This window comes from Eulemur rufifrons, chromosome 7, assembly GCF_041146395.1.
Source record: "Eulemur rufifrons isolate Redbay chromosome 7, OSU_ERuf_1, whole genome shotgun sequence".
Lineage (NCBI taxonomy): Eukaryota > Metazoa > Chordata > Mammalia > Primates > Lemuridae > Eulemur > Eulemur rufifrons.
Window position 1 is genome coordinate 152,981,535 of NC_090989.1, and position 26,416 is coordinate 153,007,950.

The window sequence follows — 26,416 nt, forward strand, 5'->3', positions numbered from 1 at the left end:
GTCCCAGAATTAGCATCATTTTGATGAAACAGTATCATTTTCAGATACATATCATAAAATATTCAGAACTGGAGAGATCATGATATTCATCAAATTTGACAGTTTTCTAATGCTTCTTTGCCACAGAACCCTTTCAGGAACAGAAAGCTCAAACAGAAGGCTAGGAGGAAAAATTGTTCAAAGTGAAACTTGAAGACAACAGATTCCTCATAGACCTCTCCATTTACTCCTCCCCTCCCTCTTCTCAGCTGCTGCAACTAATCCCCAGGGAACAATGATAAAACCAACAATCAGGTCCAACTCCTTTTCTGACAACTGTGAGCCCCTTCTTATTAACTTTATTTTCCAAATGGTTCTTTTAATCAAATGAGGAAAACAGACCGTCGAACTGACAGTCCTCCAGCTCCCACTCTTTCCATGATACTAGACTCAGTTCATGAGAATCCCTGGCATGAAGTCAGTCACACTTACTGGGGAGAAATTCCAAAGTGTCAGAGAGAGATAGCCCATGGACTGTGACTCATCTAAAATGTCTCAAAATAATACTACCCACTTGAGTCACACAACCTCATTTGTTAGAACTGGCTTTAACAACATATTTTACTCTTAAACTATTTATATGTATTCTACCAAAGATGCACATAAAAGTCTGACATAAGTTCCCATGACAATTTGAAAATAAAATTCAAAAACTTTGAATAGTCCCCTTAAAATGGGTGTATCATCTCAATATTTCTCCTTTTGAAGAGTAGTAATTATTTCAGTAAGTTCTAATAGCTGCTTTAAAATAAGTCAGTATTGCACTTTACATTTTTGTAGACACATTAAGAAAAGTTCAATTTCACAAAGTAAATATGGTTCAGTTCTCTAGGCTATTTCATTAATAGCTTTCCACACTTCCTGCCTTTGAGACAGTTATTAATACTAGCATGACAGCAAAGAGACATCAATCAATAAATACATCTAAAACACTTCCAGTGAGTCAGACCAAAGAAGGTAAAGCAAGTCCTATCAATGTTCAACTGATAAAACATGGCTTCAATTAGGGGGGCACTGAAACGTTTTGTTGGTCCTCAAGTTCAATCACTATTGTTTACACAACGTACACTGGTTCTCAGACATGAATTGAGGAGAAACAGAAGACACAGCTCTTCAGGGCCTTCCTGAAGAGCTGGAGGTGATGGCAAACTAGTAAATGTTTAAAGAAAGACTGAAACAGGTCAGGGGTGGTGGCTCAAGCCTGTAATCCCAGAACTTTGGAAGGCTGAGGCAGGACAATTGTCTGAGGCCAGGAATTCAAGACCAGCCTGGGCAATATAATAAGACCTCGTCTCTACGCTGGTCATGGTGCCGCACACCTGCAGTCCCAGCTACTTGGGGGGCTGAGGCAGAAGGATCACTCGAGTCTGGGAATTTGAGGTTGTAGTGAACTGTGATACCACTGCACTCTAGCCTGGGCAAGTGAGCAAGATCCTCCCTCAAAAAAAAAAAAAAAAAAAAAAAAAGCTGAGGAAGGAGGATCGCTTGAGACCAGAAGTTTAAGACTCAATCTGGGCAACAACAGAGTGAGACTCCCACCTCAAAGAAAAGAAAAGAAAAGAGAAGAGAAGAGAGAGGGGAGGGGAGGGGAGGGGAGGGGAGGGGAGGGGAGGGGAGGCCGGGCGCAGTGGCTCACGCCTGTAATCCTAGCACTCTGGGAGGCCGAGGCGGGTGGATTGCTCGAAGTCAGGAGTTCGAGACCAGCCTGAGCAAGAGCAAGACCCCGTCTCTAATAAAAATAGAAAGAAATTATCTGTTAAAAAGTAATTGTGGGAAAAAAAAAAAAAAAAGAAAAGAAATGAAATTATGTTAATAATGTATCTATCTTTCTACATTTATCAGAAAATTTTTCAGTGAAGTAGAAAAAGCCAGCAACCTATTTTTCATGTCTGTAAGATCACCTCAATTTATGATTGGGTATTATCTTGATAAACCTATTGTAAATGGAAAATATTGTCTAAAATGCACTGAATGTATCTGATCTATTGAACATAACTAGCCTATCCTATCTTAACTTGCTCAGAACACTTACATTAGCCTACTGTTGGGTAAAATCACCTAACACAAAGCCTGTTTTACAATAAAATATTGAATATCTTATGTAATTTATTGAATATTACACAAAAAGTGAAAAACAAAGTAATTATATGAGTATTTGACATATGGTCTGTACTGAATGCACATTGCTTTCCCAACATCTGTAAGAGACTGTCTGTACTACATACTACTACTTTTTTTTTTTTTGAGACAGAGTCTCACTCTGTTGCCCAGGCTAGAGTACCATGGCGTCAGCCTAGCTCACAGCAACCTCAAACTCCTGGGCTCAAGCAATCCTCCTGCCTCAGCCTCCCAAGTAGCTGAGACTACAGGCATCCGCCACCATGCCCGGCTAATTTTTTCTATATATTTTTAGTTGTCCATATAATTTCTTTCTATTTTTAGTAGAGACAGGGTCTCGCTCTTGCTCAGGCTGGTCTCGAACTCTTGAGCTCAAAGGATCCGCCCGCCTCGGCCTTCCTGAGTGCTACAATTACAGGCGTGAGCCACCTCGCCCGGCTTACATACTACTGGTTTACATATTACTTCTCAGTTAGATTTTCCAAAAATCTTTCATTATCACACATCTTGTGATTCTCAAATACTTCCATGGGATCAGTAGGGCAAGGAACACATTCTACAAATAGAAGCACAGGTCAAGTGCCTTCTCACAAGGTCACTGTGCTAGGACATGACAATGAGCTCCTAGCAGGGCTCTTCCCATAACACCTGGTCCCCAGATATTGACTGGGAGTGATTCAATATGTTAAATTATTTCAGCTTAAGAAATGAATGAGCAGGCTGGGCACACCTGTAATCCCAGCACTCTGAGAGGCCCAGGAAGGAGGATCATGAGCTCAGGAGTTCGAGACTAGCCTAAGGAAGAGCGAGATCCTATCTCTATGAAAAATAGAAAAATTGGCTGGGTGCAGTGGCGCATGCCTGTAGTCCCAGCTATTAGGGAAGTGAGGCAAGAGGATGGCTTAAGCCCAGGAGTTTGAGGTTGCAGTGGGCTATAATCACACCACTGCACTCTAACCACTCTAGGGGCAACAGAGTGAGACCCTGTCTCAAATAAAAAGAAAAAAGAGGCCAGGTATGGTGGCTCACGCCTGTAATCCTAGCACTCTGGGAGGTCGAGGCAGGATAGCTCGAGGTCAGGAGTTCGAGACCAGCCTGAGCAAAAGTGAGACCCTGTCTCTACTTAAAATAGAAAGAAATGATCTGGACAGCTAAAAACATATAGAAAAAAATTAGCCGGGCATGGTGGTGCATGCCTGTAGTCCCAGCTACTTGGGAGGCTGAGGCAGGAGGATTGCTTAAGCCCAGGAGTTTGAGGTTACTGTGAGCTAGGCTGACGCCATGGCACTCTAGCCCGGGCAACAGAGTGAGAGTGTCTCAAAAAACAAAACAAAACAAACAAACAAAAAAAACACAATGCCAGTGAACTCAGGTTTCTACTTGTAAATCCATATGCTATGTAATGGACTACAGGTCTGCCATTAACACTGATCATAGAGCTTTCTAGTGCCCTGGTCAACACCTGGTCCAGCATGCTCTCTACATGGCATACCGGTCCACGCCTTCAACATAGCAGCCCATACTCTGCATGCTCATGCTAGATCATCTAGGCTCATTGCCCTTTCAGGTGAATTACAAAGGCCAGAAGCTGATTAGATTTTTCAGAGACTTAACTCTTTTTTTCTTCAGAAATTTGTTTTATCTACAGGTATATGGCTGAGAAATTCATTTGGACTATTTGTTTTTTCATATTTGCAAATATTTCCTCCACAGCCCAAGACACAAAAGACTGTATTAATGTATGAGCCCACATATATAAAATTCAAAAACAAACAAAACCATATTATTCAGGGATACATACAAACCATGGTGATAACTATAAAGCAAAGCAAGGAAAAAATTATCTCTGGGGGGAAAGAGGGGGTTTATGATTGGGGAAAGGATACATCAGAGTTTCTAGATTGTTGGCAATGTTCTATTTCTGACCTGAACTGCGGTTAAATGAGTGTTTTCTTTATAATTATTTAAGTCAAAATTTGTTTTACTCATTTTCTGTATATTCCACAATAAGAAGTTATAAAGAAATAAAACTGAATTATTGCTCCACAAAATAAACTTTCCACACCATTTCACTTAAATGGATGCTTATATTCCACTTTCTTCAAAGTTCTAAGTTACAAATGCTCATTTCTAATACATACACAACACTTATATTCTTTCTTGTCCCACATTCCCAAAGATAGTCTCTCTATTCTAAAATTCATACACTGGCAGAGTTAAGCCAGGTCAGGAATATAATACATTTTTCCTCTGGTTACAAATTAAATGATTAATTTTTTTAAGTACAATGACAAGTCTACAGTGTCAGACATTTATAAACACATTTAAAATCCCTAGTTATTAGCTGGACTTGGTGGCACAAGCCTCTAGTCCCAACTACTCGAGAGGCTGAAGCGGGAGGATCACTTGAGCCCAGGAGTTTGAGACTGCAGTGAGCTGTGATCACGCCACAGAACTTCAGCCTGGGAAACAGCGAGACCTTGTTTTTAATATAAGAAAATAATAAACAAATAAATAAAACCTTCAGTTACTTTAGATTCTCACTTGACCTAGTTTTCTAGGTCTTATAGCTTTCTTGTTTTTTAAACATGGATGTTTATGAGTCATTTTAAAAGGCAGAGTAGAAAAATGGCTCTATCCTATTAAAATATTTATGTTATGTATGTACATATACTGAAGCCTTAAAGAGATTACAGAAAAATGAGAAATTTTACTTGTTGTGGAGGTGAAAATATTTTTTCTTGTTTCAATTGATATTATATTTGTTTATGCAACACACTTTAAGTTTTATGAAATTCTTTTTTCCTTCCAAATCTTTCTAACTTCTCATTAGGATTTGATAGAACATACCCTATGAGCCAGCTGTTTGATATCCAGAAATACTTGGGAAGTTAGTATATAAAGTTCCACTCTGATTTTAACAAAAAGATAAGCCCAAATAACGAACTCTTATAACATATTGTTTATTCAGGCAAAAAACTTTTTATGGTAAATAGCTTACATGTTTCACTAAAATATTCTTTGCTTTGTTAATTGTCTCTTTGATCTGGTTTTGTTTAGCACCATTACACATTATATCAATATCTTTTATTTGGGAAAATGCTGAACACTATTTTGAGAGAAAGAGAAGTACATCTGGTCCCAGTGGCACTAAGCCATGAATTATTTTTAATTATGGCCTACACCTAAAAATATTCTTCTCTAATCTTTTAAAATCTGGAAGTAAATAATGGGTTAGGTCCCAGGAGTTAAATATCCCACGAATAATGCCCTATGTAAATACCATTTTTGAAGAACTCATACATTCCTGAATAGAAATACCAATATAATGTGAATCAGGCCGGGCGCGGTGGCTCACGCCTGTAATCCTAGCACTCTGGGAGGCCGAGGTGGGCGGATCGTTTGAGCTCAGGAGTTCGAGACCAGCCTGAGCAAGAGCGAGACCCCACCTCTACTAAAAATAGAAAGAAATTAGATGGACAGCTAAAAATATATATAGAAAAAATTAGCCGGGCATGGTGGCGCATGCCTGTAGTCCCAGCTACTCGGGAGGCTGAGACAGGAGGATCGCTTGAGCTCAGGAGTTTGAGGTTGCTGTGAGCTAGGCTGACGCCACGGCACTCACTCTAGCCTGGGCAACAGAGTGAGACTCTGTCTCAAAAAAAAAAAAAAAATGTGAATCATATTATATACTTTATATAATGTTATATGTAATTTTATTCTAAATACACATTCTACTTAATAAAGTACAATCAATATGTACTATATGACAGTGTTTTAAACAAAACTTCAACCAGTTTCTAATTTGACAATTTTAATCAAATTCATAATGTAAGAGAACAGGAAATAGGACAGGGTGCAGTGGCTCACGCCTGTAACCCCACCACTTTGGGAGGCTGAGGCAGGAAGAACGCTTGAGGCCAGGAGTTTGACACCAGCCTAAGCACAAGCAAGATCCTGTCTTTACAAAAAATACAAAAAAAAAAAAAAAAAAAACCTAGGCAGGCATGGTGGTGCATGCTTGTAGCCCCAGCTACTTGGGAGGTTGAGACAAGAAGATCATTTGAGCCCAGGAGTTTGAGGTTGCAGTGAGCTATGATGATACTACTGCACTCTAGTCCTAGCAACACAGTGAGACCCTGCCTCAGAAACAAAAACAAAAAAAACAAAACAAAGCAACAACAGTCTATGACTAAAATTCTGTTGAAGTTCTTTTAAAAAAAAAAAAAAAAAAAAATTCTACATGTTAGCAGCAGCAGCAAAGGAAACAGCTGGAGGATGCACCCAAGAGTGCAGAAATAAAGTATTATAATAAGTTGATGTACTTACAGGGAGTTTGGTGAAGGCTGGGTTGGTGACATGTTTCCCAAAGGCATCTTCCTGGAACTGGAGAAGCTGCACCACCAGCCCAGCCAGCGTTTTATTGGTAGGAGCATCGGCATGAACATACTGCAAGATAAACACATGGACTCAAAACTTGGTACAATCGTTATAGGAGAAAATGCTGGCTTACTTCCTATCACCTGCTAAGCACCAGCATTATGGTAGATTTGCGAAGTCTGAGAAATGCTCTCTGCTATAAAGGAGCTTACAAAAACAAATACATATGTGTCCTTAAAAATGATCAAGACAGTAAAGTTTCTGTAATGTGTTTGTAACCAAAAAAAGAAAAAAAGTTATCCACATGGATGTAGAGAACGTGAAAGTCCAAAACAGTGAAAGACAGGCTAGGTAGCTTCCACAGCAAGGAAAGATAATAGGTAACGTGACAGAGAAAGCATAATTAGTGAGTTAAATTAAAAGTAAAAATTTAATTTGGCATTAAATGTTCAATATCACTTTGAGAAGCCAATACAGTCAATAAAAAAATTTTTAAAACTCCAATTTGATCAAGAAAAACATCTATACTTCCCCCTCAGTATCAAAAAAGATAATAAACAACTAAAATTTTCTTGTTGGAGCAAACCTCTTTCCAAGTATTATCCAACATTTCAAGGTTAATGTGGTACGTTTCTATTACAAGAAATATTTTTTAAGTGAGTGGCATATAGCAAAAATGACATCAGCTGCAAAGTCTATAACCACTATACAGTAAGTTGAATGGCTCACAATAATATAATAGGACAATCACTTTTAAAACATAGTATCCTCTCAAATTATTATTTGTTGAAGTGCATTAGCTTTCCACTGTTAAATAAACAGCATGCACCTAACTAATGACGATTGGTATTTTGTTGGAATGCTCTGTTTACATGGAATCTTTTTTTTAAATTTTTAATATGCTAACCTTCTTCTCTGTATGTTCCAATTTTAGTATATGTGCTGCCGAAGCGAGCACTACATGAAATCTTTTAGATTAGAGGTAGGCAAAATCCAGTCAGCTGCTTGTTTTTGTGTGGTCTACAAGCTGAGAATGGTTTTACATTCTTAAATGGTTAGGGAGAAATTTTTTTTTTTTTTTTTGAGACAGAGTCTCGCTCTGTTGCTCTGGCTAGAGTGAGTGTCATGGCGTCAGCCTAGCTCACAGCAACCTCAAACTGCTGGGCTCAAGCGATCCTACTGCCTCAGCCTCCCAAGTAACTGGGACTACAGGCATGCACCGCCATGCCCAGCTAATTTTTTCTATATATATTTTAGTTGGCCAGATAATTTCTTTCTATTTTTAGTAGAGACGGGGTCTCTCTCTTGCTCAGGCTGGTCTCGAACTCCTGACCTCGAGCGATCCACCCGCCTCGGCCTCCCAGAGTGCTAGGATTACAGGCGTGAGCCACCGCACCCGGCCTAGGGAGAAAAATTTTTTAAAGAATAAATATTTCAGGCCGGGCGCGGTGGCTCACGCCTGTAATCCTAGCACTCTGGGAGGCCGAGGCGGGTGGATCGCTCGAGGTCAGGAGTTCGAGACCAGCCTGAGCAAGAGCGAGACCCCATCTCTACTAAAAATAGAAAGAAATTATATGGACAGCCAAAAATATATATAGAAAAAATCAGCAGGGCATGGCGGTGCATGCCTGTAGTCCCAGCTACTCGGGAGGCTGAGACAGGAGGATCGCTTGAGCTCAGGAATTTGAGGTTGCTGTGAGCTAGGCTGACGCCACGGCACTCACTCTAGCCTGGGCAACAGAGTGAGACTCTGTCTCACAAAAAAAAAAAAAAAAGAGAAGAAAAATTTTGCCTATCCCTTTCTAGACCACTCCTTTTTATCCTTATAAAAAGTTTTCTTTGGCCGGGCAAGGTGGCTCACACCTGTAATCCCAGCACTTTGGGAGGCTGAGGTAGGAGGATCACTTGAGGCCAGGAGTTCCTGATGAGCCTGGGCAACAAACAGAAATCCCGTCTCTACAAAAATAAAAATAATTAGCCAGGCAGGATGGCACAGGCCTGTAGTCCCAGCTACTTGGGAGGCTGAGGTGGGAGAATCACTTGAGCCCAGAAGTCTCTCAAAAAAAATAAACAGCTTCCTTTTATAATATTGTAAGGGTGTTCCATAAAAACATATTTTCAGAGGGCCGTAAGTGACACATATATGCCAGGCATGAATCAAACACTGGAGACAAATTTTGTACAATCAAGCATATTAAGATATCAATTCTGTCAGTCTATAACAGTGGTTCTCAAATTTTAGCATACAACAGAATCACCTGATTTGTCAGCTCCATCCCCACAGTTCCTAATTCAATAGGTCAGGCCCAAGAATCTGCATTTCTAACTATCTAGTAAGTCCCTAGGTGACACTACAGGTCTGGGAACCACAGGTTAAGAACCAGGCCGGGCGCGGTGGCTCACGCCTGTAATCCTAGCACTCTGGGAGGCCGAGGTGGGCGGATCGTTTGAGCTCAGGAGTTCGAGACCAGCCTGAGCAAGAGCGAGACCCCATCTCTACTAAAAATAGAAAGAAATTATATGGACAACTAAAAATATACACAGAAAAATTAGCCATGGTGGCACATGCCTGTAGTCCCAGCTACTCGGGAGGCTGAGGCAGGAGGTTCGCTTGAGCCCAGGAGTCTGAGGTTGCTGTGAGCGAGGCTGATGCCACGGCACTCACTCTAGCCTGGGCAACAGAGTGAGACGCTGTCTCAAAAAAAAAAATTTCAAAATAGTAACATTCTGTTTAACCAATAAGAATGCAGCAGACTGACCATGCGCTATATGGCATAAATGTCACTACCATCTCCATTTTATATAATCCCGCTCATCTTTAAGGACTACTTCGTTTGATTCTAACAATAGTCCTATGTGAATCACACTCCCAACTTACTAATGAAAAATTAAAACAGGTAGAAAACAAGTGATCTTCTCAAGGACACCACCAAGTATCAGCCAAGAGTACTGAACTCACATCTTCCAAGCAAATATAATGTTCATTCCACTATCTCATACTAATGTAAGAGAATTCATTCCAAGGCTTCCAAAAACATCACTTAACAGATACAAAGTTCTTAATAGCTTTCAAAACACTAGTTAAGGAATTCTAATTAAGGAAAATGTAATCCCAGCACTATGGAACGCCAAGGCGAGATCACTGAAGGCCAGTAGTTCAGAGACCAGCCTGAGCACCACAGTGAGACCTCGACTCTACAAAAAATAAATAAAATTTTTTAAAATAAAAAATTATCTGGGCATGGTAGCATGCATCTGTAGTACCTGCTACTTGGGAGGCTGAGGCAGGAGGATCACTGGAGCCCAGAAGTTTAGGGTAGCAGTGAGCTATGATCACACCACTGCACTCCAGCCTAGGCTATAGATCGAGACCCTGTCTCCAAAAAAAGAAAGTCCAATGCCATGTCTCATTTAAGAAAACAAAAATTAGTCTCAAAAATTTCAATTAATAAAATCAGGAAGATATGTTGACAAAGTTTTATCAATAAAACTGTTTTATATTATCTGTGGCATTAATAAAGCAACAAAAGTTTAACTTGGCCAACTAAAATATATATATAGAAAAAATTAGCCGAGCATAGTGGCGCATTCCTGTAGTCCCAGCTACTCGGGAGGCTGAGGCAGTAGGATCGTTTAAGCCAAGGAGTTTGAGGTTGCTGTGAGCTAGGCTGACGTCACGGCACTCTAGCCCGGGCAACACAGTGAGACTCTGTCTCAAAAAAAAAAAAAAAACCAAGATACTACTCTCAAATTCAGGTGAAAAGAAATACCAAAATTCTGTTATATTACTATTCACTTGATATGACAGTGAGTCACGTTCCTCACAGGACAGCCGTTAACGATATGAGGTATTTAAAGGTGAGATAATTTTTAGTTTGACACTTTGAAAAAAGAAGGTGTGAAAAAGGGAGGACGAGTAGAATGTGTGTGATTGAAGTCTTTAAGGTTTTTTTTTTTAAATGAATCATTTTTCCATGATCTTCCCAGAATGACAACAGTGAGGTTAACATGTTATTAATGTCAGTTTAAAACAGCATTTAATTCTTCCTTGTTCTGTGTTATGAGAAGTTGTAAACACGTGAGAGGTTGTTTTTAACATATACTTTCTTACTCGTTGATTTTCCAAATCTAATTTTTTGTGTTCCTTGCTTATCCCAAAAATGGCTGTTATAGACATCATTGCATTAAAGACACAAGGTTCCCACTGGCATTATTTATTCTGCAGGTTCTTGGTATTTCTTGTGGTAGGTGCTATAGAGATTGTAAAAGATAAAAAAGGTATCGTTCTTGCCCTCAAGATGTTTACAGAAAGTTTAGACATTTATGTGTTAATGTGTGATCTCTTGGTTAGTTTGTTGATGCCAGCACCACTATCTAAAATATTACTTGTTAATAACATGTTAAAATAACTTAACAAAACCTTTTTAGGCTTAATTTTTCAATTAAATATGTTTGTATTTCCTTCATTTTAAAAAAAAAAAAAAAAAAAAGTTCAACTTGCCCCTAAACAATCCTTTGGCAGCGAATGTCCCATTAAAAACAAAGTCGGCCGGGCGCGGTGGCTCACGCCTGTAATCCTAGCAATCTGGGAGACCGAGGCGGGTGGATCGCTCGAGGTCAGGAGTTCGAGACCAGCCTGAGCAAGAGTGAGACCCCGTCTCTACTAAAAAATAGAAAGAAATTATCTGGACAACTAAAAATATAAAAATTAGCCGGGCATGGTGGCGCATGCCTGTAGTCCCAGCTACTCGGGAGGCTGAGGCAGTAGGATCGCTTAAGCCCAGGAGTTTGAGGTTGCTGTGAGCGAGGCTGATGCCACGGCACTCACTCTAGCCAGGGCAACAAAGTGACACTCTGTCTCAAAAAAAAAAAAAAGAAAAAAACAAAGTCACCATTTAACTGTCAAATAATTTATGTAAAGGATTACACAAATTATGCCTTTCCTAGGCAATCTAGTCTAATTTTAGTGAACATCCGGAAACTCTAAAACTTTATTTCAGGAATAAGCCAAACGTTGGGATGAAACTTACCAAGGAGCTTAATGGCTTACAGATACACTTTCACCTCCAAGGTACCTGAGTTGGTTCAATCAGTATGAGATCAGCAGTAGTAAGGTTTTATTATCTGAAAACCACTCAGAAGCTACGGACAGAAGTACAGCTTTCATCTTTATCAAATTTAGGATGAGGATGTGTAAACAATAATGCAAAGAAGGCAGCTTAGGTCAGAGATGAACAAACTTCTGCACTGCTACAGGACTTAAAATGTAATCTCAGGCAAACAGTTAACCTCCCTGTGCTTCAGTTTCCTATTACCTAAGGTAGTCTCACCTCTGTACTCCTCTGGTCCAATTGAGGCTCATCCCAGTCACCCAAACCAATACTGTGTTGCTAAACAAAATCAAATTTATCAACAAAGCCTAAATGTCCCTAGCATAGTTAATCAGTTCATTCATTTAACAAATATTTACTGAGCATCTACTAAGGGCCCTCTCTTTCTTGATATTCAAAAGAACTTGCCTCCTGAATATGTTTTCTTTGTTAAAGTTTCACTGAATTTAAGACCCAAAGCAATGGCTGAAGGGAACAATGATAAAAAAAGTAACACATATTTTCATAACATCACTTAACCACTTCCAGAGCTCTACTGCCTACACAAAAAACTGACCAATTTATCACTTTATAGGGAGGGCAATATTCTTATTCACTTACATGTAGATGAGAAAAATCCACAGTCCCAAGTGTGACTGGGAAAGGAGAGGTCAAGGCATCTAAAAATATCATTATTGTCTCTCACTTCCTCAAACTTCAGATAAGAAGTGGTCATTCCTAAAAGCACCACAGGGTAATGTCAAAGGAACCCAAGACCCCTGACCATGCCTAACAACTACCAAACACTGACAGGCTTCACTGAGCTGCAGACCTCAAAATGAATACGTTTCTACACTAGTCTTATCTTTTCATTCATTCAACAAATATTTAGTAAGCAACTACTAAGGGTGAGGCACTCAGTACCAACCATATTCTAGGACACACTGTAATGAACAGGCTTGACAAAGCCTTTGCCCTAGTACTATGGTCCTCAATCAGGGAAAGTACAGAACTGAAGAGTGTGCTCCAAAAATCTGGGGGGCAAGGCAAGTGTTTTTGGCTGTCCGTTTCCTTACAACTTCTAAGGGAGTCAGTCCTCAATATTTACATAAAGGGGAAGTTAAAATAGATTTATTATAAACAAGTAGTTACATCGAAACTTTGAAAACCAATGACTCAGCAGAACTTAAATTCCAAAAGTAGGGGGAACAAGTAGATGAAAATTTAATTTCAAAATATGGTAAACACTACGAAGAAAATAAAGGTGGTATGAAGTAGGATGTTCTAATACAAATTGGGTTCTCAAGGGAAGGCCTCACTGAAAAACACATTACGTACAAGTGAACATTAATTGTTGTTCTCAAACCATACATAACCAAAAGTACAATAAAGTAAAAATTATTTTTTTGATAATAATTCTGATCAATACTATAATTCATGATATTAACCTGCTGTTAACTAACGAATACAATTGTCTGTAGTCCCTTAGGAAATCAACAGGTAGCAAAACCTTAGTTACCACAAGACTAGTCTCTAAACAAAACTTGAAGCTGCCTTTACCAGGCTGGCTCAGTCTTTAGTGATCACTGTTCACAAAACTAACGCAGCTAACAAAAGAGAAAGATTCACACCCCCCGGGTGCTGAGCTCGACCTGCTCTGGCACACTAGAGTAAGCAGGGGCTTCTGCCAGGGGTGCGTGGGCTCCGGAGCGAGGCCCGGGACCCCAGTCAGGCCCCGGGCGCGCGGGCGCCTAGGGGAGACGCCGGGGGCGTGGCGGGCCAGGAGCCTGCCTTTGTTGTCCCTCGTGGCGCGCGGAGGGGGAGGGGCGGCCCGAGGCCCGCGAGGCCAGCAGCCGTCTCCGGCCCCTGTCGCGTGGGCTCCCTGCTCCCGCGGGCGCGCGAACCCACCTTCTTATAGTGCTTGCCCAGCCAAACCCGCACCGAATCCAGCTGGGACACCGTCTCCGGGCTCTCCCAAAACTTGCTGGCCGGGCCACCGTCCTTCCGCCGATAAACCGCCAGGCCCGCGGCTGCCGCCGCAGCCCCCGAGCCCGCGGCACCCCCTGCCGCTCCCGGCCCGCCGCCGCCCGCTGCCGCGGCCATCGTCGCCGCCCGTCGTCCCCACCGCCTGGCCTGCCCCGGCCCTCGCGGCGTTTCCCGTTCGCACCCGCGCACTCGCGCGTGCAGCCGCCACCGCCGCCTCCCAGCCCCGCCCAGCCAACCCCCTTCCGGCGCGGATGCCCGGCCCCGCCCCATCTCGGGACCGGCGCCGTAACCGACACGCGCCCGCGTACACGCATGCGCAGCTCTCGCACCGGCGTGCCACGGCCGAGCACCTCTACCCGCCTCTTCCGCCCGTCGCCGCAGGCTGCGTGCCCTACCGGCTACTTAGCGCTTGCATCTGCGCTTCTGGCTCATCGCGGGTTTCCTGCGTCCGGTCGTTATCCGGTCAACAGCGGCAAGCAGGTTCTGTGTGATCGCTGCCACCACCGGAGAGAAAAGGCATGGTGTGAGAAGTGCTGAGGGGAAAGCCCGTTTAGGGTGTCTAGAGCTGGCCGAGGCACCCACACGCGGGGTGGGACTCTGCGCCCGCCCGTTTTCCCTCAGATCCTCTACCCGAAGTGGCCGCGTCGGCCTTTGTAAACGTCCATCTGCGACGCCGGTACCTCGGAGCTACTTCCGCTTCACAGATGTTCGGTCCTCTCAGGGCTCCAGCCACAGGAGCTCATTCCTGCCGCAGGGCCCGTGCGCCGGCTGTTCCTTGAGACAGTAACAGGGCTTCTCTTTGGATTTTCACTTACGAAAATAAAATGAATCATTCAGATTCATTACTTAAAAGCCGATTCCTGATCATACGGTGTTGACCATCTAATGACACCCACTCGACATTTTCTGCTTAGCACTCACCATGACCTGGTATTTTTCTTGTTTATTTTCGTACTTAATCTTCCACATAAATTACGTGAGAACCTAATCTTTCCAGGTATTAATATATCCTCAGCACCGGAAACAGGGCCTATTATCTAGTAGATGTTCAATAAATAATGATGAGTGAATGAATGGCCTACAAAGAGGTAGAAAGGTTTTAAATTATTAACAAAGTATGTTGGCCATATGGAGTTAGGAACATAATGCTTAAATGATCTGAGAGCAGCAAGGGACTAAATTGCTTGTGAGAAAGTCTGGTGAGTTTTTGAGACCTTTTAAAAATGAATAGAATGTGATCATGGAGTGCTGTAGTTTGAATGTGTCCTCCAAAGTTCATGTGTTGGAAACTTCTTCCCCAATACAACAGTGTTGACAGGTGGGACCTTTAAGAGATGATGACATCATGAATGCCCTTATCACAGGAGTGGTTTAGTTATCACAGGAGTGGGTTCCTGATAAAAGGATGAGTTCAGTCCCCTTCCCCCTTCTCTATCCCCCCATCTCTCTCTCCGCCTCCCCATCTCTTCCCTTCCACCTTCTGCTATGAGATGTCACAGCATGAAGTTCTTCACAAGATGCTAGCACCTTGATATTGGACTTCCAGCTTCTAGAATTGTGAGAAATAAATTTCTTTTCTTTGTAAATTACCCAGCCTCCTGGTATTCTGTTACAGCAACAGAAAACAGACTAAGACTGTGAGAAATAAATTTTTCTTTGTAAATGACCCAGTCTTTGAAAAACAGACTAAGACAGAGAGGAAAGGAAGTTCCAGACAGAGGTATGAAAACAACTGAACAAAGGCATTGAACTGTGTGAAAGCATGTTTGCTGAAACTCCTTAAGCCCATGCAGTAGAAGCAGAAATTGGCAGTGAATTTTGACATTACCTGTAAGCCCTGGGAAACCAGCTTTAACAGAGGGAATGACATGATCAGACTTGTATATTAGGAAGATAATGATTACAGCAGTGTGAACAATAGATTACAGAAAAAAGACTAGAGAAAGATGACATGATAAACAGTCTAGGGCACAGATGATGACAATAAAATATGAGTAAAATATGAATCATGCCCTCTAAGAACTTATGCTTTAGAAATAATGGTAATAGCAGGTGTTTATGGAGCACGTGTTATGTGCCATGCACTGTGCTAAGTACACCTACATTACTGCACATAGGGAAAATGAGGCACAGAGAGGTTAAATAACTTGCTAGCAAGTATTAGAGTCAGGTTTTTGAACACAGGAATCAGACCCGGGGGTACTTCTCCCCCAACCCATTCCCAAGTCAATAACGTGAATAAAGCTGAGAAAATGCACTGGTTGCCAGGTACAGTGACTTCTGCCTATACTCCCAGCTACCCTGCAGGCTGAGGCAGGAGGATCACTTGAGCCCAGGAGTTCGAGGCTGCAGTGAGCTATGATCACACTGCACTCTAGCCCAGGCAACAGAGTGAGACCCTGTCTCAAAAAAAAAATTTTTTTTTTAGTGTATATTTCCTACAGACAAGTATACTGTTCCTGTTAATGTGGTGTGGGGAAAAAAAGTAAATTGCATACTCTCTTACATAATCACAATATAATCTAGGAAATTAATATTGATACCATCCTCAAACTCCATTCAAGTTTTTCCTGTTGCCTCATAAGGATCCTTTATGGCAAAAGTTTCCAGTTCAGAATCATGGATTACATTGAATCAAATTTCAAGTCTTCTTCAATCTAGAACAGTTCCTTTAGTCTTTCTTTTACTTTTACAACATTGATACTTTTCCCCCTACAGGCTTGTTATCTGAATGATACTTCTAAATATTACAAGCCAATTATTTTGTAAAATGTTTCTCAATTTGGGTTTGTCTAATGTTTCTTCACATTGTTTTCTTGTTTTGTTTTTTTGTGGGGTTTTTTGAGACAGTCTTGCTCTGTTGCCTGAGGCAGCAGAATGAGACCCTTTCTCTAAAAAAATAAAATAATAAATTTAAAAAAATTTTTTAAACCTACCCACAAGGAAAAGCCTAAGCCACATGGCTTTACCACTGAATTCTACCAACCATTTAAAGAAAAATTAATGCCAATTCTTTACAAACTCTTCAAAAATAGGAGGGAACTCAATTGTGAGGCCAGTATTACCCTAATACTAAAACCAGACACACAAGAAATCACACACAAAGAAAAATATAGATTAATATCACCTACAAGTATGGATACAAAAATCCTGAACAGAATGCTAACAACAAAATCTAGGAACATATAAAAAGAATTATACACCATAACCAAATTAGATTTATCCCAGAGCCTCAGAGTTGGTTTAACATTTGAAAATCAACTGATGTCATTGTTTTTGGTTTTTTTGAGACAGAATCTCGCTCTGTTGCCCGGGCTAAAGTGAGTGCTGTGGCGTCAGCGTAGCTCACAGCAACCTCAAACTCCTGGGCTTAAGCAAGCCTTCTGCCTCAGCCTCCCAAGTAGCTGGGACTACAGGCATGTGCCACCATGCCCGGTTAATTTTTTCTATATATATTTTTAGTTGTCCATATAATTTCTTTCTATTTTTAGTAGAGACGGGGTCTCACTCTTGCTCAGGCTGGTCTCGAACTCCTGAGCTCGAGCGATCCACCCGCCTCGGCCTCCCAGAGTGGTAGGATTACAGGCGTGAGCCACTGCGCCTGGCCGATGTCATTGTTTTAAGAATACCCGGGATTTGTTTCATTCAGGTACAGTAAGACACACAGACACAGAAATTACTGTCATGAGGGAGAAGTCTGTTACACTCACAGATTACTAGAAAGGGGAAGCCTGGCAAACCACACAAGGCCACACAGGGAAGCACCAAGGTCAGTCAGGAGTCTAAGGATAGTGACAGGAAACATGGCTCAAGAGCCTTTATTATGGTTTCTTCGGGAAGAACTGGCAGGGTAAAAGGAGACTTAGGATGGGCTGGTGTGAATAATTTAAGCAAGCTCTAGGGCATGGGGGCTTTCCCTAGTTGTCTGGTTGTCTGGGCAGGAGCATAGTGGCCCAGACAGTGAGAGCCTGATAAAGGAGGTAGTTGAAAGTATGGGTTCTGGATTGGTTGGTTTGCATATGAAAGGAAGCCTCACTAGCAAGTCTATAGCTATCCCTAGGAATTGGCTAGCCCTGTGTGGACAGTCCTTTCAGGGTCAGCAAGGCCCCAAGATGTCAAAACATCAAAATACAGAAAATAGGCTGAGTATCCTGGCTCACGCCGAGGCTGAGACAGGAGGATCAGTTGGGATCAGGAGTTGGAGACCAACCTGAGCAAAAACAAGACCGTGTCTCTGGCCGGGCGAGGTGGCTCACGCCTGTAATCCTACCACTCTGGGAGGCCGAGGTGGGCGGATCGTTTGAGCTCAGGAGTTCGAGACCAGCCTGAGCAAGAGCGAGACCCCATCTCTACTAAAAATAGAAAGAAATTATATGGACAGCTAAAAATTATATAGAAAAAATTAGCCGGGCATGGTGGTGCATGCCTGTAGTCCCAGCTACTCGGGAGGCTGAGACAGGAGGATCGCTTGAGCCCAGGAGTTTGAGGTTGCTGTGAGCTAGGCTGACGCCACGGCACTCACTCTAGCCTGGGCAACAGAGTGAGACTCTGTCTCAAAAAAAAAAAAGACCGTGTCTCTCCAAGAAATAGAAAAATTAGCTGGGTGTCAAGGCATGTGCCTGTACTTCCAGCTACCTGGGAGGTTGAGGCAGGAGGATCTCGTGAGCCCAGAAGTTTGAGGTTGCAGTGAGCTATGATGATGCCACTGCAGTCTACCCAGGGCCACAGAGTGAGACTCTGTCTCAAAAAAAAAGAAAGAAAAGAAAAGACAATGAGTGGGTTGTGGCAAAATCCAGCCTGGGCAACATAGTAAGGCCCTGTAACTTAAAAAAAAAAAAAAAAGAAAGAAAGAAAAGAAATTAAGTTCCTGGGGTTGTCCAACATTTCATGGTCATGGAGATGAGGAAAAACTTAAAAAAAAAAAAAACAGAAGAAGAGGGGTCAGAAAGAAGCAAAAAGAGAAAAATCAGGTAAATATGGTGTTCTTGAAGCAAAGACAAAATTTCAAGGAGAAAGTCTATGTATTGGTATTACATATATGAACAGTCAAATAAAATGAGGACTGAGAAATGACCATTGGCTTTAGCAACATGGAAGTCATTGGTGCCCTTGAGAAGGGCAGTCCCAGTGGTATAGTGGAAGCAAAGTATTATTGGTCAATCTGATAAAAACTCTGAATCTTCTTCCCTCCAAATTACCTGTGTGTATGTACCCACAATTTTACACATAATTTCACAAGGGTTTCATGGACCCCAGAGGCCTATTTGTGGCATTAGGAGCCATCCACCTCAGTCTAAAAATTCCTGGAAAACAGCCAAGCCTGGTGGTTCTGGGGCCTGTAATCCTGGTGTCCTGGGAGGCTGAGTCTAGAGGATTGCTTGAGCCCAGGAGTTTGAGGCTGCAGTGAGCTACGACTGCACCACTGCACTCCAGCCTGGGTGACAGAGCAAGACTCTGCCTTTAAAAAAAAAAAAAGAAAAGAAAAAAAAATCCCTGGAAACAGTTGAGGGAATAGAGTGAGAGATTAGAAAACTGGGTGGGAGGGTAGGCCACTGACAGGAGAGAAAAATTTTCAACTTATGCCCTTAGACTATTCAAATATTTTAAACATCTGCACATCTTACTTTTCAACAAAAAGTTAATTAAAACAAAACTTACTGAAGTTTCTGTCAATATTCCTTTAATCCTTAACTCTGCATGTGTGTAAAAATTCCTCCAACACAAAACTCTTTAGTGCCTTAGAGTCTTTGCATATTTTTTTTTTCTGTCTGCCTGGAATGTTTCTCCCCACCCGCATGCTAATTCTTTTTCCTTTAGGTCACAAGTGTCACCATGTTAGAGAGGTTTCCCTGTCACATACTCTTGTCCACATTCCCAATAGCCATTCTCTGCTTGTCCAATAACAGGACATTAATTTTATTGGTCAGAAAGCTTAGGAAGTACTTCCTGTCCCCTAGCCCCAGGAGATAAACCTTCATTATTTTAAGACTGTCCTGGTACAGTAATTCCCTAGCATTGGGTAAGGGACAGCCATGTGACCCAGTTCTGATCAGTGAGAAGTTGAAGGAAGTATGATGGGGTTTCTGGGGAAAACAATTCTCCCTGACAAAAAGGGGCAGCAGGGAGAAGACCTCCATGTGGTTGAGTTAGCTTAGGATGTCTGGAGTTGCAGCAGTCATCTATGAACCAGGGGGGGAAGGCTAGAGAATTGCAGAGGGGCCACACTATGGTTCTGACTTCCTCATGTTACTTAACTGATCCAAACCCCACTACCATGTATGTCCAGGCATTTTTTAGATGAGTTAATAAATGTCTTCCCTGTTTATGTCATCTTTGGTTGGTGCTTTGTGATTTCGAGCTGAAAGCTCCTAGAGATAAACTCTCCCTGATTATCCAGTCTAAAGGAGGTTATGTCTTGTCCCCCCTCTTCTCTCCCACAATCCCTGCAGCTGGTCCCCTCTCTGCCCCTTATCTTTTTTTTGTTTGTTGGTTTCTTTGTTTTAGAAATGAGGTCTCCCCATGTTGCCCAGGCTGGAGTGCCATGGCTATTCACAGGTGTTATATCATAGTGCACTGAAGCCTTGCGGGCTGGAGCTCACACAATCCTCTGGCCTCAGGCTCCCGAGGAGCTGGGACTACAGGTGCATGGCATCATACCTGGCTAATTAAAAAAATTTTTTTCTTTTAGAGACAGGCTGGTCTCTATGTTGCCCAGTTACCCTTGAACTCCTGGCCTCAAGCGATCCTCCCATCTCAGCCTCCTGAGTAGCTGGGATTACAATTGTGTGCCACTGTGACCAGCTCCTTATCTGTTTCTTCTGTGACACATATCATAACTTGCAATTTATATATTGTAGATTGTATTTTTCTGCCTTTCTCTTGTCTCTTTTTCAAAGAATACAAGTTCTTTGAGGATAGGAACTTCCTGTCTTCTTCACCATTGTACTACTGCCTGGCACAATAAATATCTGTTTAAAATAACGAAAAAATGAATGAATGATGGAATGAATGAACAAACATAGCAGTCTCCACCCTGCTAATTGAATAATCCTTGAGAATGATGTATATGTCCTATATCCTCAAAATATAACCCAGGACCAGGCACTTAACCTATAAATAGTAAATAGTTGTCCAATTAGTTAATGCTGTCCAGCTGAATCTCAGCCTGTCAACAGTATCTCTGTACTATGAAGGATTCTGGCCTAAATAAGGATTAGAAGGGAAAGTTTTTAAAAAAGAAAACCAAAAATACATAATTTCTGGACCTATTTCTGTTCCATGCAGCTGTTGTCTTTTATTCCATTGGGATGTATGTATCTGTGGCCTTAAACTAACTCATACAAGCTTAGGTAATTGGAGTACACTATACTATTACATGCAAGAAAAAAATAAATTATTTGTAGTTGCGCATAGTCTCTTATTCTTCATTTTAGTACCTCTTTTTGTTTTTCTTTCTGAGACAAGGTGTCACTCTGTTGCTCAGGCTAGAGTGCAATGGTGTCAGCATAGCTCAAAACAACCTCAATCTCGAACTCATGGCCTCAAGGGATCCTCCCACCTCAGCCTCTCAAAGCACCAGGATTATAGGTATAAACCACTGTGCCTGGCCCCTTTCTTTCTTTCTTTCTTTTTTTTTTTTTTTTGAGACAGTCTTCCTCTGCCGCCCCAAATAGAATGCAGTGTCATCATCATAGCTCACTGCAACCACCAACTCCTGGGCTCAAGGAATCCTCCCGCCTCAGCCTCCCAAAGCACTAGGATTACAGGTGTGAGCCACAGACCCGGGCAAAACTTTTTATACAAAATGAGAAACACAGCCGCCCCTCCCTTGGCCCTCTCTACAAAAAATACAAAAAACTAGCCAGGCATGACGGGACACACCTGTAATCCCAGCTTTTTTGGAGGCTGAGGCAGGAGCAGCACTTGAGCCCAGGAGTTTGAGGTTGCAGTGAGCTATAATGCACTCCAGCCTTTTAAGAGACAGAATGAAACCCTGTCTCTTAAAAAAAAAAAAAAAAAAGAAAAGAGAAAAAAGAAAAAATTATTATTTTTTTTGAGACAGAGTCTCGCCCTGTTGCCCAAGATAAAGTGCCATAGAGTCAGCCTAGCTCACAGCAACCTCAAACTCCTAGGCTCAAGCAATCCTGCCTCAGCCTCCCAGTAGCTGGGACTATAGGCATGCGCCACCATGCCCGGCTAATTTTTTCTCTATATATTTTTAGTTGTCCATATAATTTCTCTCTATTTTTTTAGTAGAGATGGAGTCTCGCTCTTGCTCAGGCTGGTTCTTGAACTCCTGAGCTCAAACAATCCACCCGCCTTGGTCTCCCAGAGTGCTAGGATTACAGGCATGAGCCACCGCACTCAGCTTCTCAATAAACTTTTAAGAAAATTAAAAGTTGGGGGTCAGGCCGGGCGTGGTGGCTCACGCCTGTAATCCTAGCACTCTGGGAGGCCGAGGCGGGTGGATCGCTCAAGGTCAGGAGTTCGAGAGCAGCCTGAAAAATAGCGAGACCCCGTCTCTACTAAAAATAGAAAGAAATTATCTGGCCAACTAAAATATATATAGAAAAAAATTAGCTGGGCATGGTGGCGCATGCCTGTAGTCCCAGCTACTCGGGAGGCTGAGGCAGTAGGATCCCTTAAGCCCAGGAGTTTGAGGTTGCTGTGAGCTAGGCTGACGCCACGGCACTCACTCTAGCCCGGGCAACAAAGCGAGACTGTCTCACAAAAAAAAGTTGGGGGTCGAAAAAAGAATCCTATTTGGACACCTCCAAGGGTGTGAATCAGCCATATGGTTTTCCAAAGTTAACTGTTAGCCAGAAATATCCATAACAGTCTTTCAACAACAGTAAAGACATTAACTTGTATAAATTTAGGCGTCCTAAGATCCCCTGAAAGCTCTTTCAATTTCTATCAATTAAGAACTGCATTCCCAGTGGACTCTGGAGATGAAATGCAGAAATGGCACCTTGAAAGGGGAAGGAAAAGAAGGAAGAACAGGTCATAAGCCTTGGACCTCAGGTGGCTGAACGAGAGAATGTATTTGGTGTGTGCCACATCTTTGCATCCTTCAATGACACCTTTGTTCATGTCAGTCATCTTTCTGGCAAGGAAACCATCTGCTGAGTGACTGGTGGGAAGAAGGTGAAGGCTGACCGGGATGAATCCTCACCATGCGCTGCCATGTTGGCTGCCCAGGATGTGGCCCAGAGGTACAAAGAACTGAGCATCACTGTCCTGCACATCAAATTCTGGGCCACCAGAGGAAATAGGACCAAAACCCCTGCACCTGGGGCCCAGTCAGCCCTCGGAGCCCTGGCCCTGGGGTGAATTGAGGACGTCACCCCCATCCCCTCCGACAGCACCCGCAGGAAGGAGGGTGGCCGTGGTCCAGTCCATCTGTGAACTGGACTCCTCACAATACTTTCTGTTAATAAATTGAATTCGTGTAAAAAAAAAAAAAAAAAAAGGCCGGGCGCGGTGGCTCACGCCTGTAATCCTAGCACTCTGGGAGACCGAGGTGGGCGGATCGTTTGAGCTCAGGAGTTCGAGACCAGCCTGAGCAAGAGCGAGACCCCCATCTCTACTAAAAATAGAAAGAAATTATATGGACAGCTAAAAATATATATAGAAAAAATTAGCCGGGCATGGTGGTGCATGCCTGTAGTCCCAGCTACTCGGGAGGCTGAGACAGGAGGATCGCTTGAGCTCAGGAGTTTGAGGTTGCTGTGAGCTAGGCTAACGCCACGGCACTCACTCTAGCCTGGGCAACAGAGTGAGACTCTGTCTCAAAAAAAAAAAAAATATATATATATATATAGAAAAAAAAAATTAGCCGGGCATGGTGGTGCATGCCTGTAGTCCCAGCTACTCGGGAGGCTGAGACAGGAGGATCCCTTGAGCTCAGGAGTTTGAGGTTGCTGTGAGCTAGGCTGACGCCACGGCACTCACTCTAGCCTGGGCAACAGAGTGAGACTCTGTCTCAAAAAAAAAAAAAAAAAAAAGAATTGCATTCCCTAAAACATCTGGCCTCCAAGTCCTTCCTAGATCTATCAGGCAGTGAAGTACATCCTTGGCAACTATTTTGGGTAGCTGAAGTTTTAAGTGCCATAAAATTGTTTTTAAAAATTTGGTTTGTGTACATTAAAATATGGGAAAAATATTTTGGGAATAAGCCTTAGATGAAAGATCAAATGTCACCTCTAACATGAACGGGTTGGTTCTCATTTGTATGGTTCTTAGTAAAAAAAAAGAAAAAGAAAAAGAAAGAAAGAAGGAAAAAAAGAAAGAAAGAGAGGGGGGGAGAGAGAGAGAGAGAGAGAGAGAGAGAGAATGCTGTCCTCATGAGACGGAAAAAAAAAAATAAAAAACTGGGGTTGGTGATTGCAGAGCTCTGACAGACGTGCGGCAAGCACTATGGGGAAAGAAATACGCTGCTGACCTCTAGTGCTCAAAAGAAGAATTACAGGCCGGGCGCCGTGGCTCACACCTGTATTCCTAGCACTTCTAGAGGCCGAGGTGGGAGGATTGCTGGAGTTCAGGAGTTCACGACCAGCCAGAGCAAGAGTGAGACATCCCCATCCCACCCCAAGCCACGTCTCTACTAAAAATAGTAAAAATTAGGCAGGCGTGGTGGCGAGCGCCTGTAGTCTCAACTGGTCAGGAGGCTGAGACAGGAGGGTTGCTTGAGCCCAGGAGTTTGAGGTTGCTGTGACTAGGCTGATGGCACAGCACTCTACTCAGGGCAATGGAGTGAGACTCTGCCACAAAAAAAAAAAAAAAAGAAAAAAAAAAGAAAAAGAAGAAGTAGAATTACATTTCCCACTCAGACCCAAAGTGAAAGGACTGTCACTGAATACCACTGGCAGGCTGGTCACTGATTTCGCTGGTATAAGGAGAATACCCAGTCAAGTTTAAACCCTTTACATTCGTTATGATCATAGATATATTTTGATGTACTGCTATCATCTTATAAGCATTTTATCTTTTTTGTTTGTTTGTTTACCATGTTTTCTCTTTGCTTTGCTTTTCTCCTCCACTGCCTTCTGTTCAATTAATTTTATTAATATTTTCCCTTGACTGGCTCAGAAGCTATGACTTATATCTCAATTATTTTATTTTTTATTGTTTAGTGAAAGGGTCTCACTCTGTCGCCCGAGCTAGAGTGCAGTGGCATCATCATAGCTCACTGCAACCTCAAACTCCAGGGTTCAAGGGATCCTCCTGCCTCAGCCTCCCTGGGCATGGTGGCCCAGCTACTTTTTCTATTTTTTTGTAGAGACTGGCTCTTTTTTGCAGGTCTCTCTCTTGCTCAGACTAGTCTCAAGCTCCTGGCCTCAAGCAATCCTCCTGTCTTGGCCTCCCAAAGTGATAGGATTATGAGCGTGACCCACCACACCCTCCCAGCCAATTGTTTTTTGTTTGTTTGTTTTTTTGAGACAGAGTCTCACTCTGTTGCCAGGGGTAGAGTGCCCTGGCGTCAGCCTAGCTCACAGCAACCTCAAACTCCTGGGCTCAAGCAATCCTCCTGCCTCAGCCTCCCAAGTAGCTGGGACTACAGGCATGTGCCACCATGCCCGGCTAATTTTTTCTATATATATTTTTAGTTGTCCATATAATTTCTTTCTATTTTTAGTAGAGACGGGGTCTCACTCTTGCTCAGGCTGAGCTCGAGCGATCCACCCACCTCAGCCTCCCAGAGTGCTAGGATTACAGGCGTGAGCCACCGTGCTCGGCCAGAAATCTCTTTTCTTTCTTTTTTTTTTTTTTTAGGATACATTTTTATTCTTTTTTTTTTTTTAAGAGATGGGGTCTTGCTATGTCTCAAACTCCTGGCTTCAAGGGATCCTCCCACTTTTTTCCTCTTTGCATCTAGCAGGCAATCTGAGGGAAGATGTTTGGTCAACATTAGACTATCCAGTTTTATGGATAGTGAGACTGTTCAGTTCAAGAATCATCAACTGATGATTCTTGTCTGAAATGGTTATTTCATTAGGAATTTCAAAGTGGTGATTTTTCTATCAACCTTTCAACATTTGTTGGCTGGCATTTCCCTTCCCCTCCCCTTCTCCCCCCTCCTCTCTCTTTCCCTTCTTTTCTGACAGAGTCTTGCTTTGTTGGCTAGGCTAGAGTGCCATGGCATCAGCTTAACTCACGGCAAACCTCAAACTCCTGAGCTCATGCGATCCTCCTGCCTCAGTCGAGTAGCTGGGACTACAGGCCTGTGCCACCATGCCTGGCTAATTTTATATATTTTTAGTTGCCTGGCTGATTTTTTCTATTTTTAGTAGAGGCAGGGTCTTGCTCTTGCTCAGGTTGGTCTCCAACTGCAGACCTCAAGTGATTCTCTGGCCTCAGCCTCAGAGATTTATTTTCTTATTAGCTGTTAGTAAGACCTTTCTTTCAAAAGGACAGGGATGAGATTTAAATTTATCCAAGAGTTCATAGTTAGGAATCATGCAATGATATTAAGGATTTATTGGCTTTTGTTTTTGTTTTGTTTTTCTGAGACAGAGTCTCACTCTGTTTCCCTGGCTAGAGTGCCGTGGCGTCAGCCTAGCTCACTGCAACCTCAAACTCCTGGGCTCAAGCAATCCTTCTGCCTCAGTCTCCCGAGTAGCTGGGACTACAGGCATGTGCCACCATGCCCAGCAAATTTTTTCTATATATTTTTAGTTGTCCAGCTAATTTCTATTTTTGTTTTTTTTTAGTGGAGACGGGGGTCTTGCTCTTGCTCAGGCTGGTCTCGAACTCCTGAGCTCAGACGATCTGCCCGCCTCGGCCTCCCAAGTGCTAGGAGG

The 26,416-nt window shown here is 42.6% G+C and overlaps 1 protein-coding gene and 1 pseudogene across 1 annotated transcript in view; one reads left to right on the top strand and one right to left on the bottom strand.

Moving 5' to 3' along the window:
• SMARCC1 (SWI/SNF related BAF chromatin remodeling complex subunit C1) overlaps positions 1-13,821 on the bottom strand; it is a 150,929-nt gene extending 137,108 nt beyond the window's left edge. Inside the window, exons 1-2 of the mRNA XM_069475630.1 lie at positions 13,536-13,821; positions 6,487-6,606 (exon numbers count right to left, since the gene is read on the bottom strand). Coding sequence (XP_069331731.1) covers positions 6,487-6,606; positions 13,536-13,730 — 315 coding nt within the window. The 5' untranslated portion in view covers positions 13,731-13,821. The remainder of the gene's footprint in view (positions 1-6,486; positions 6,607-13,535) is intronic.
• An 8,756-nt stretch (positions 13,822-22,577) lies between these two features.
• On the top strand, positions 22,578-23,021 carry LOC138386867 (small ribosomal subunit protein uS11-like; annotated as a pseudogene).
• The last annotated feature ends 3,395 nt before the right edge of the window (positions 23,022-26,416 follow it).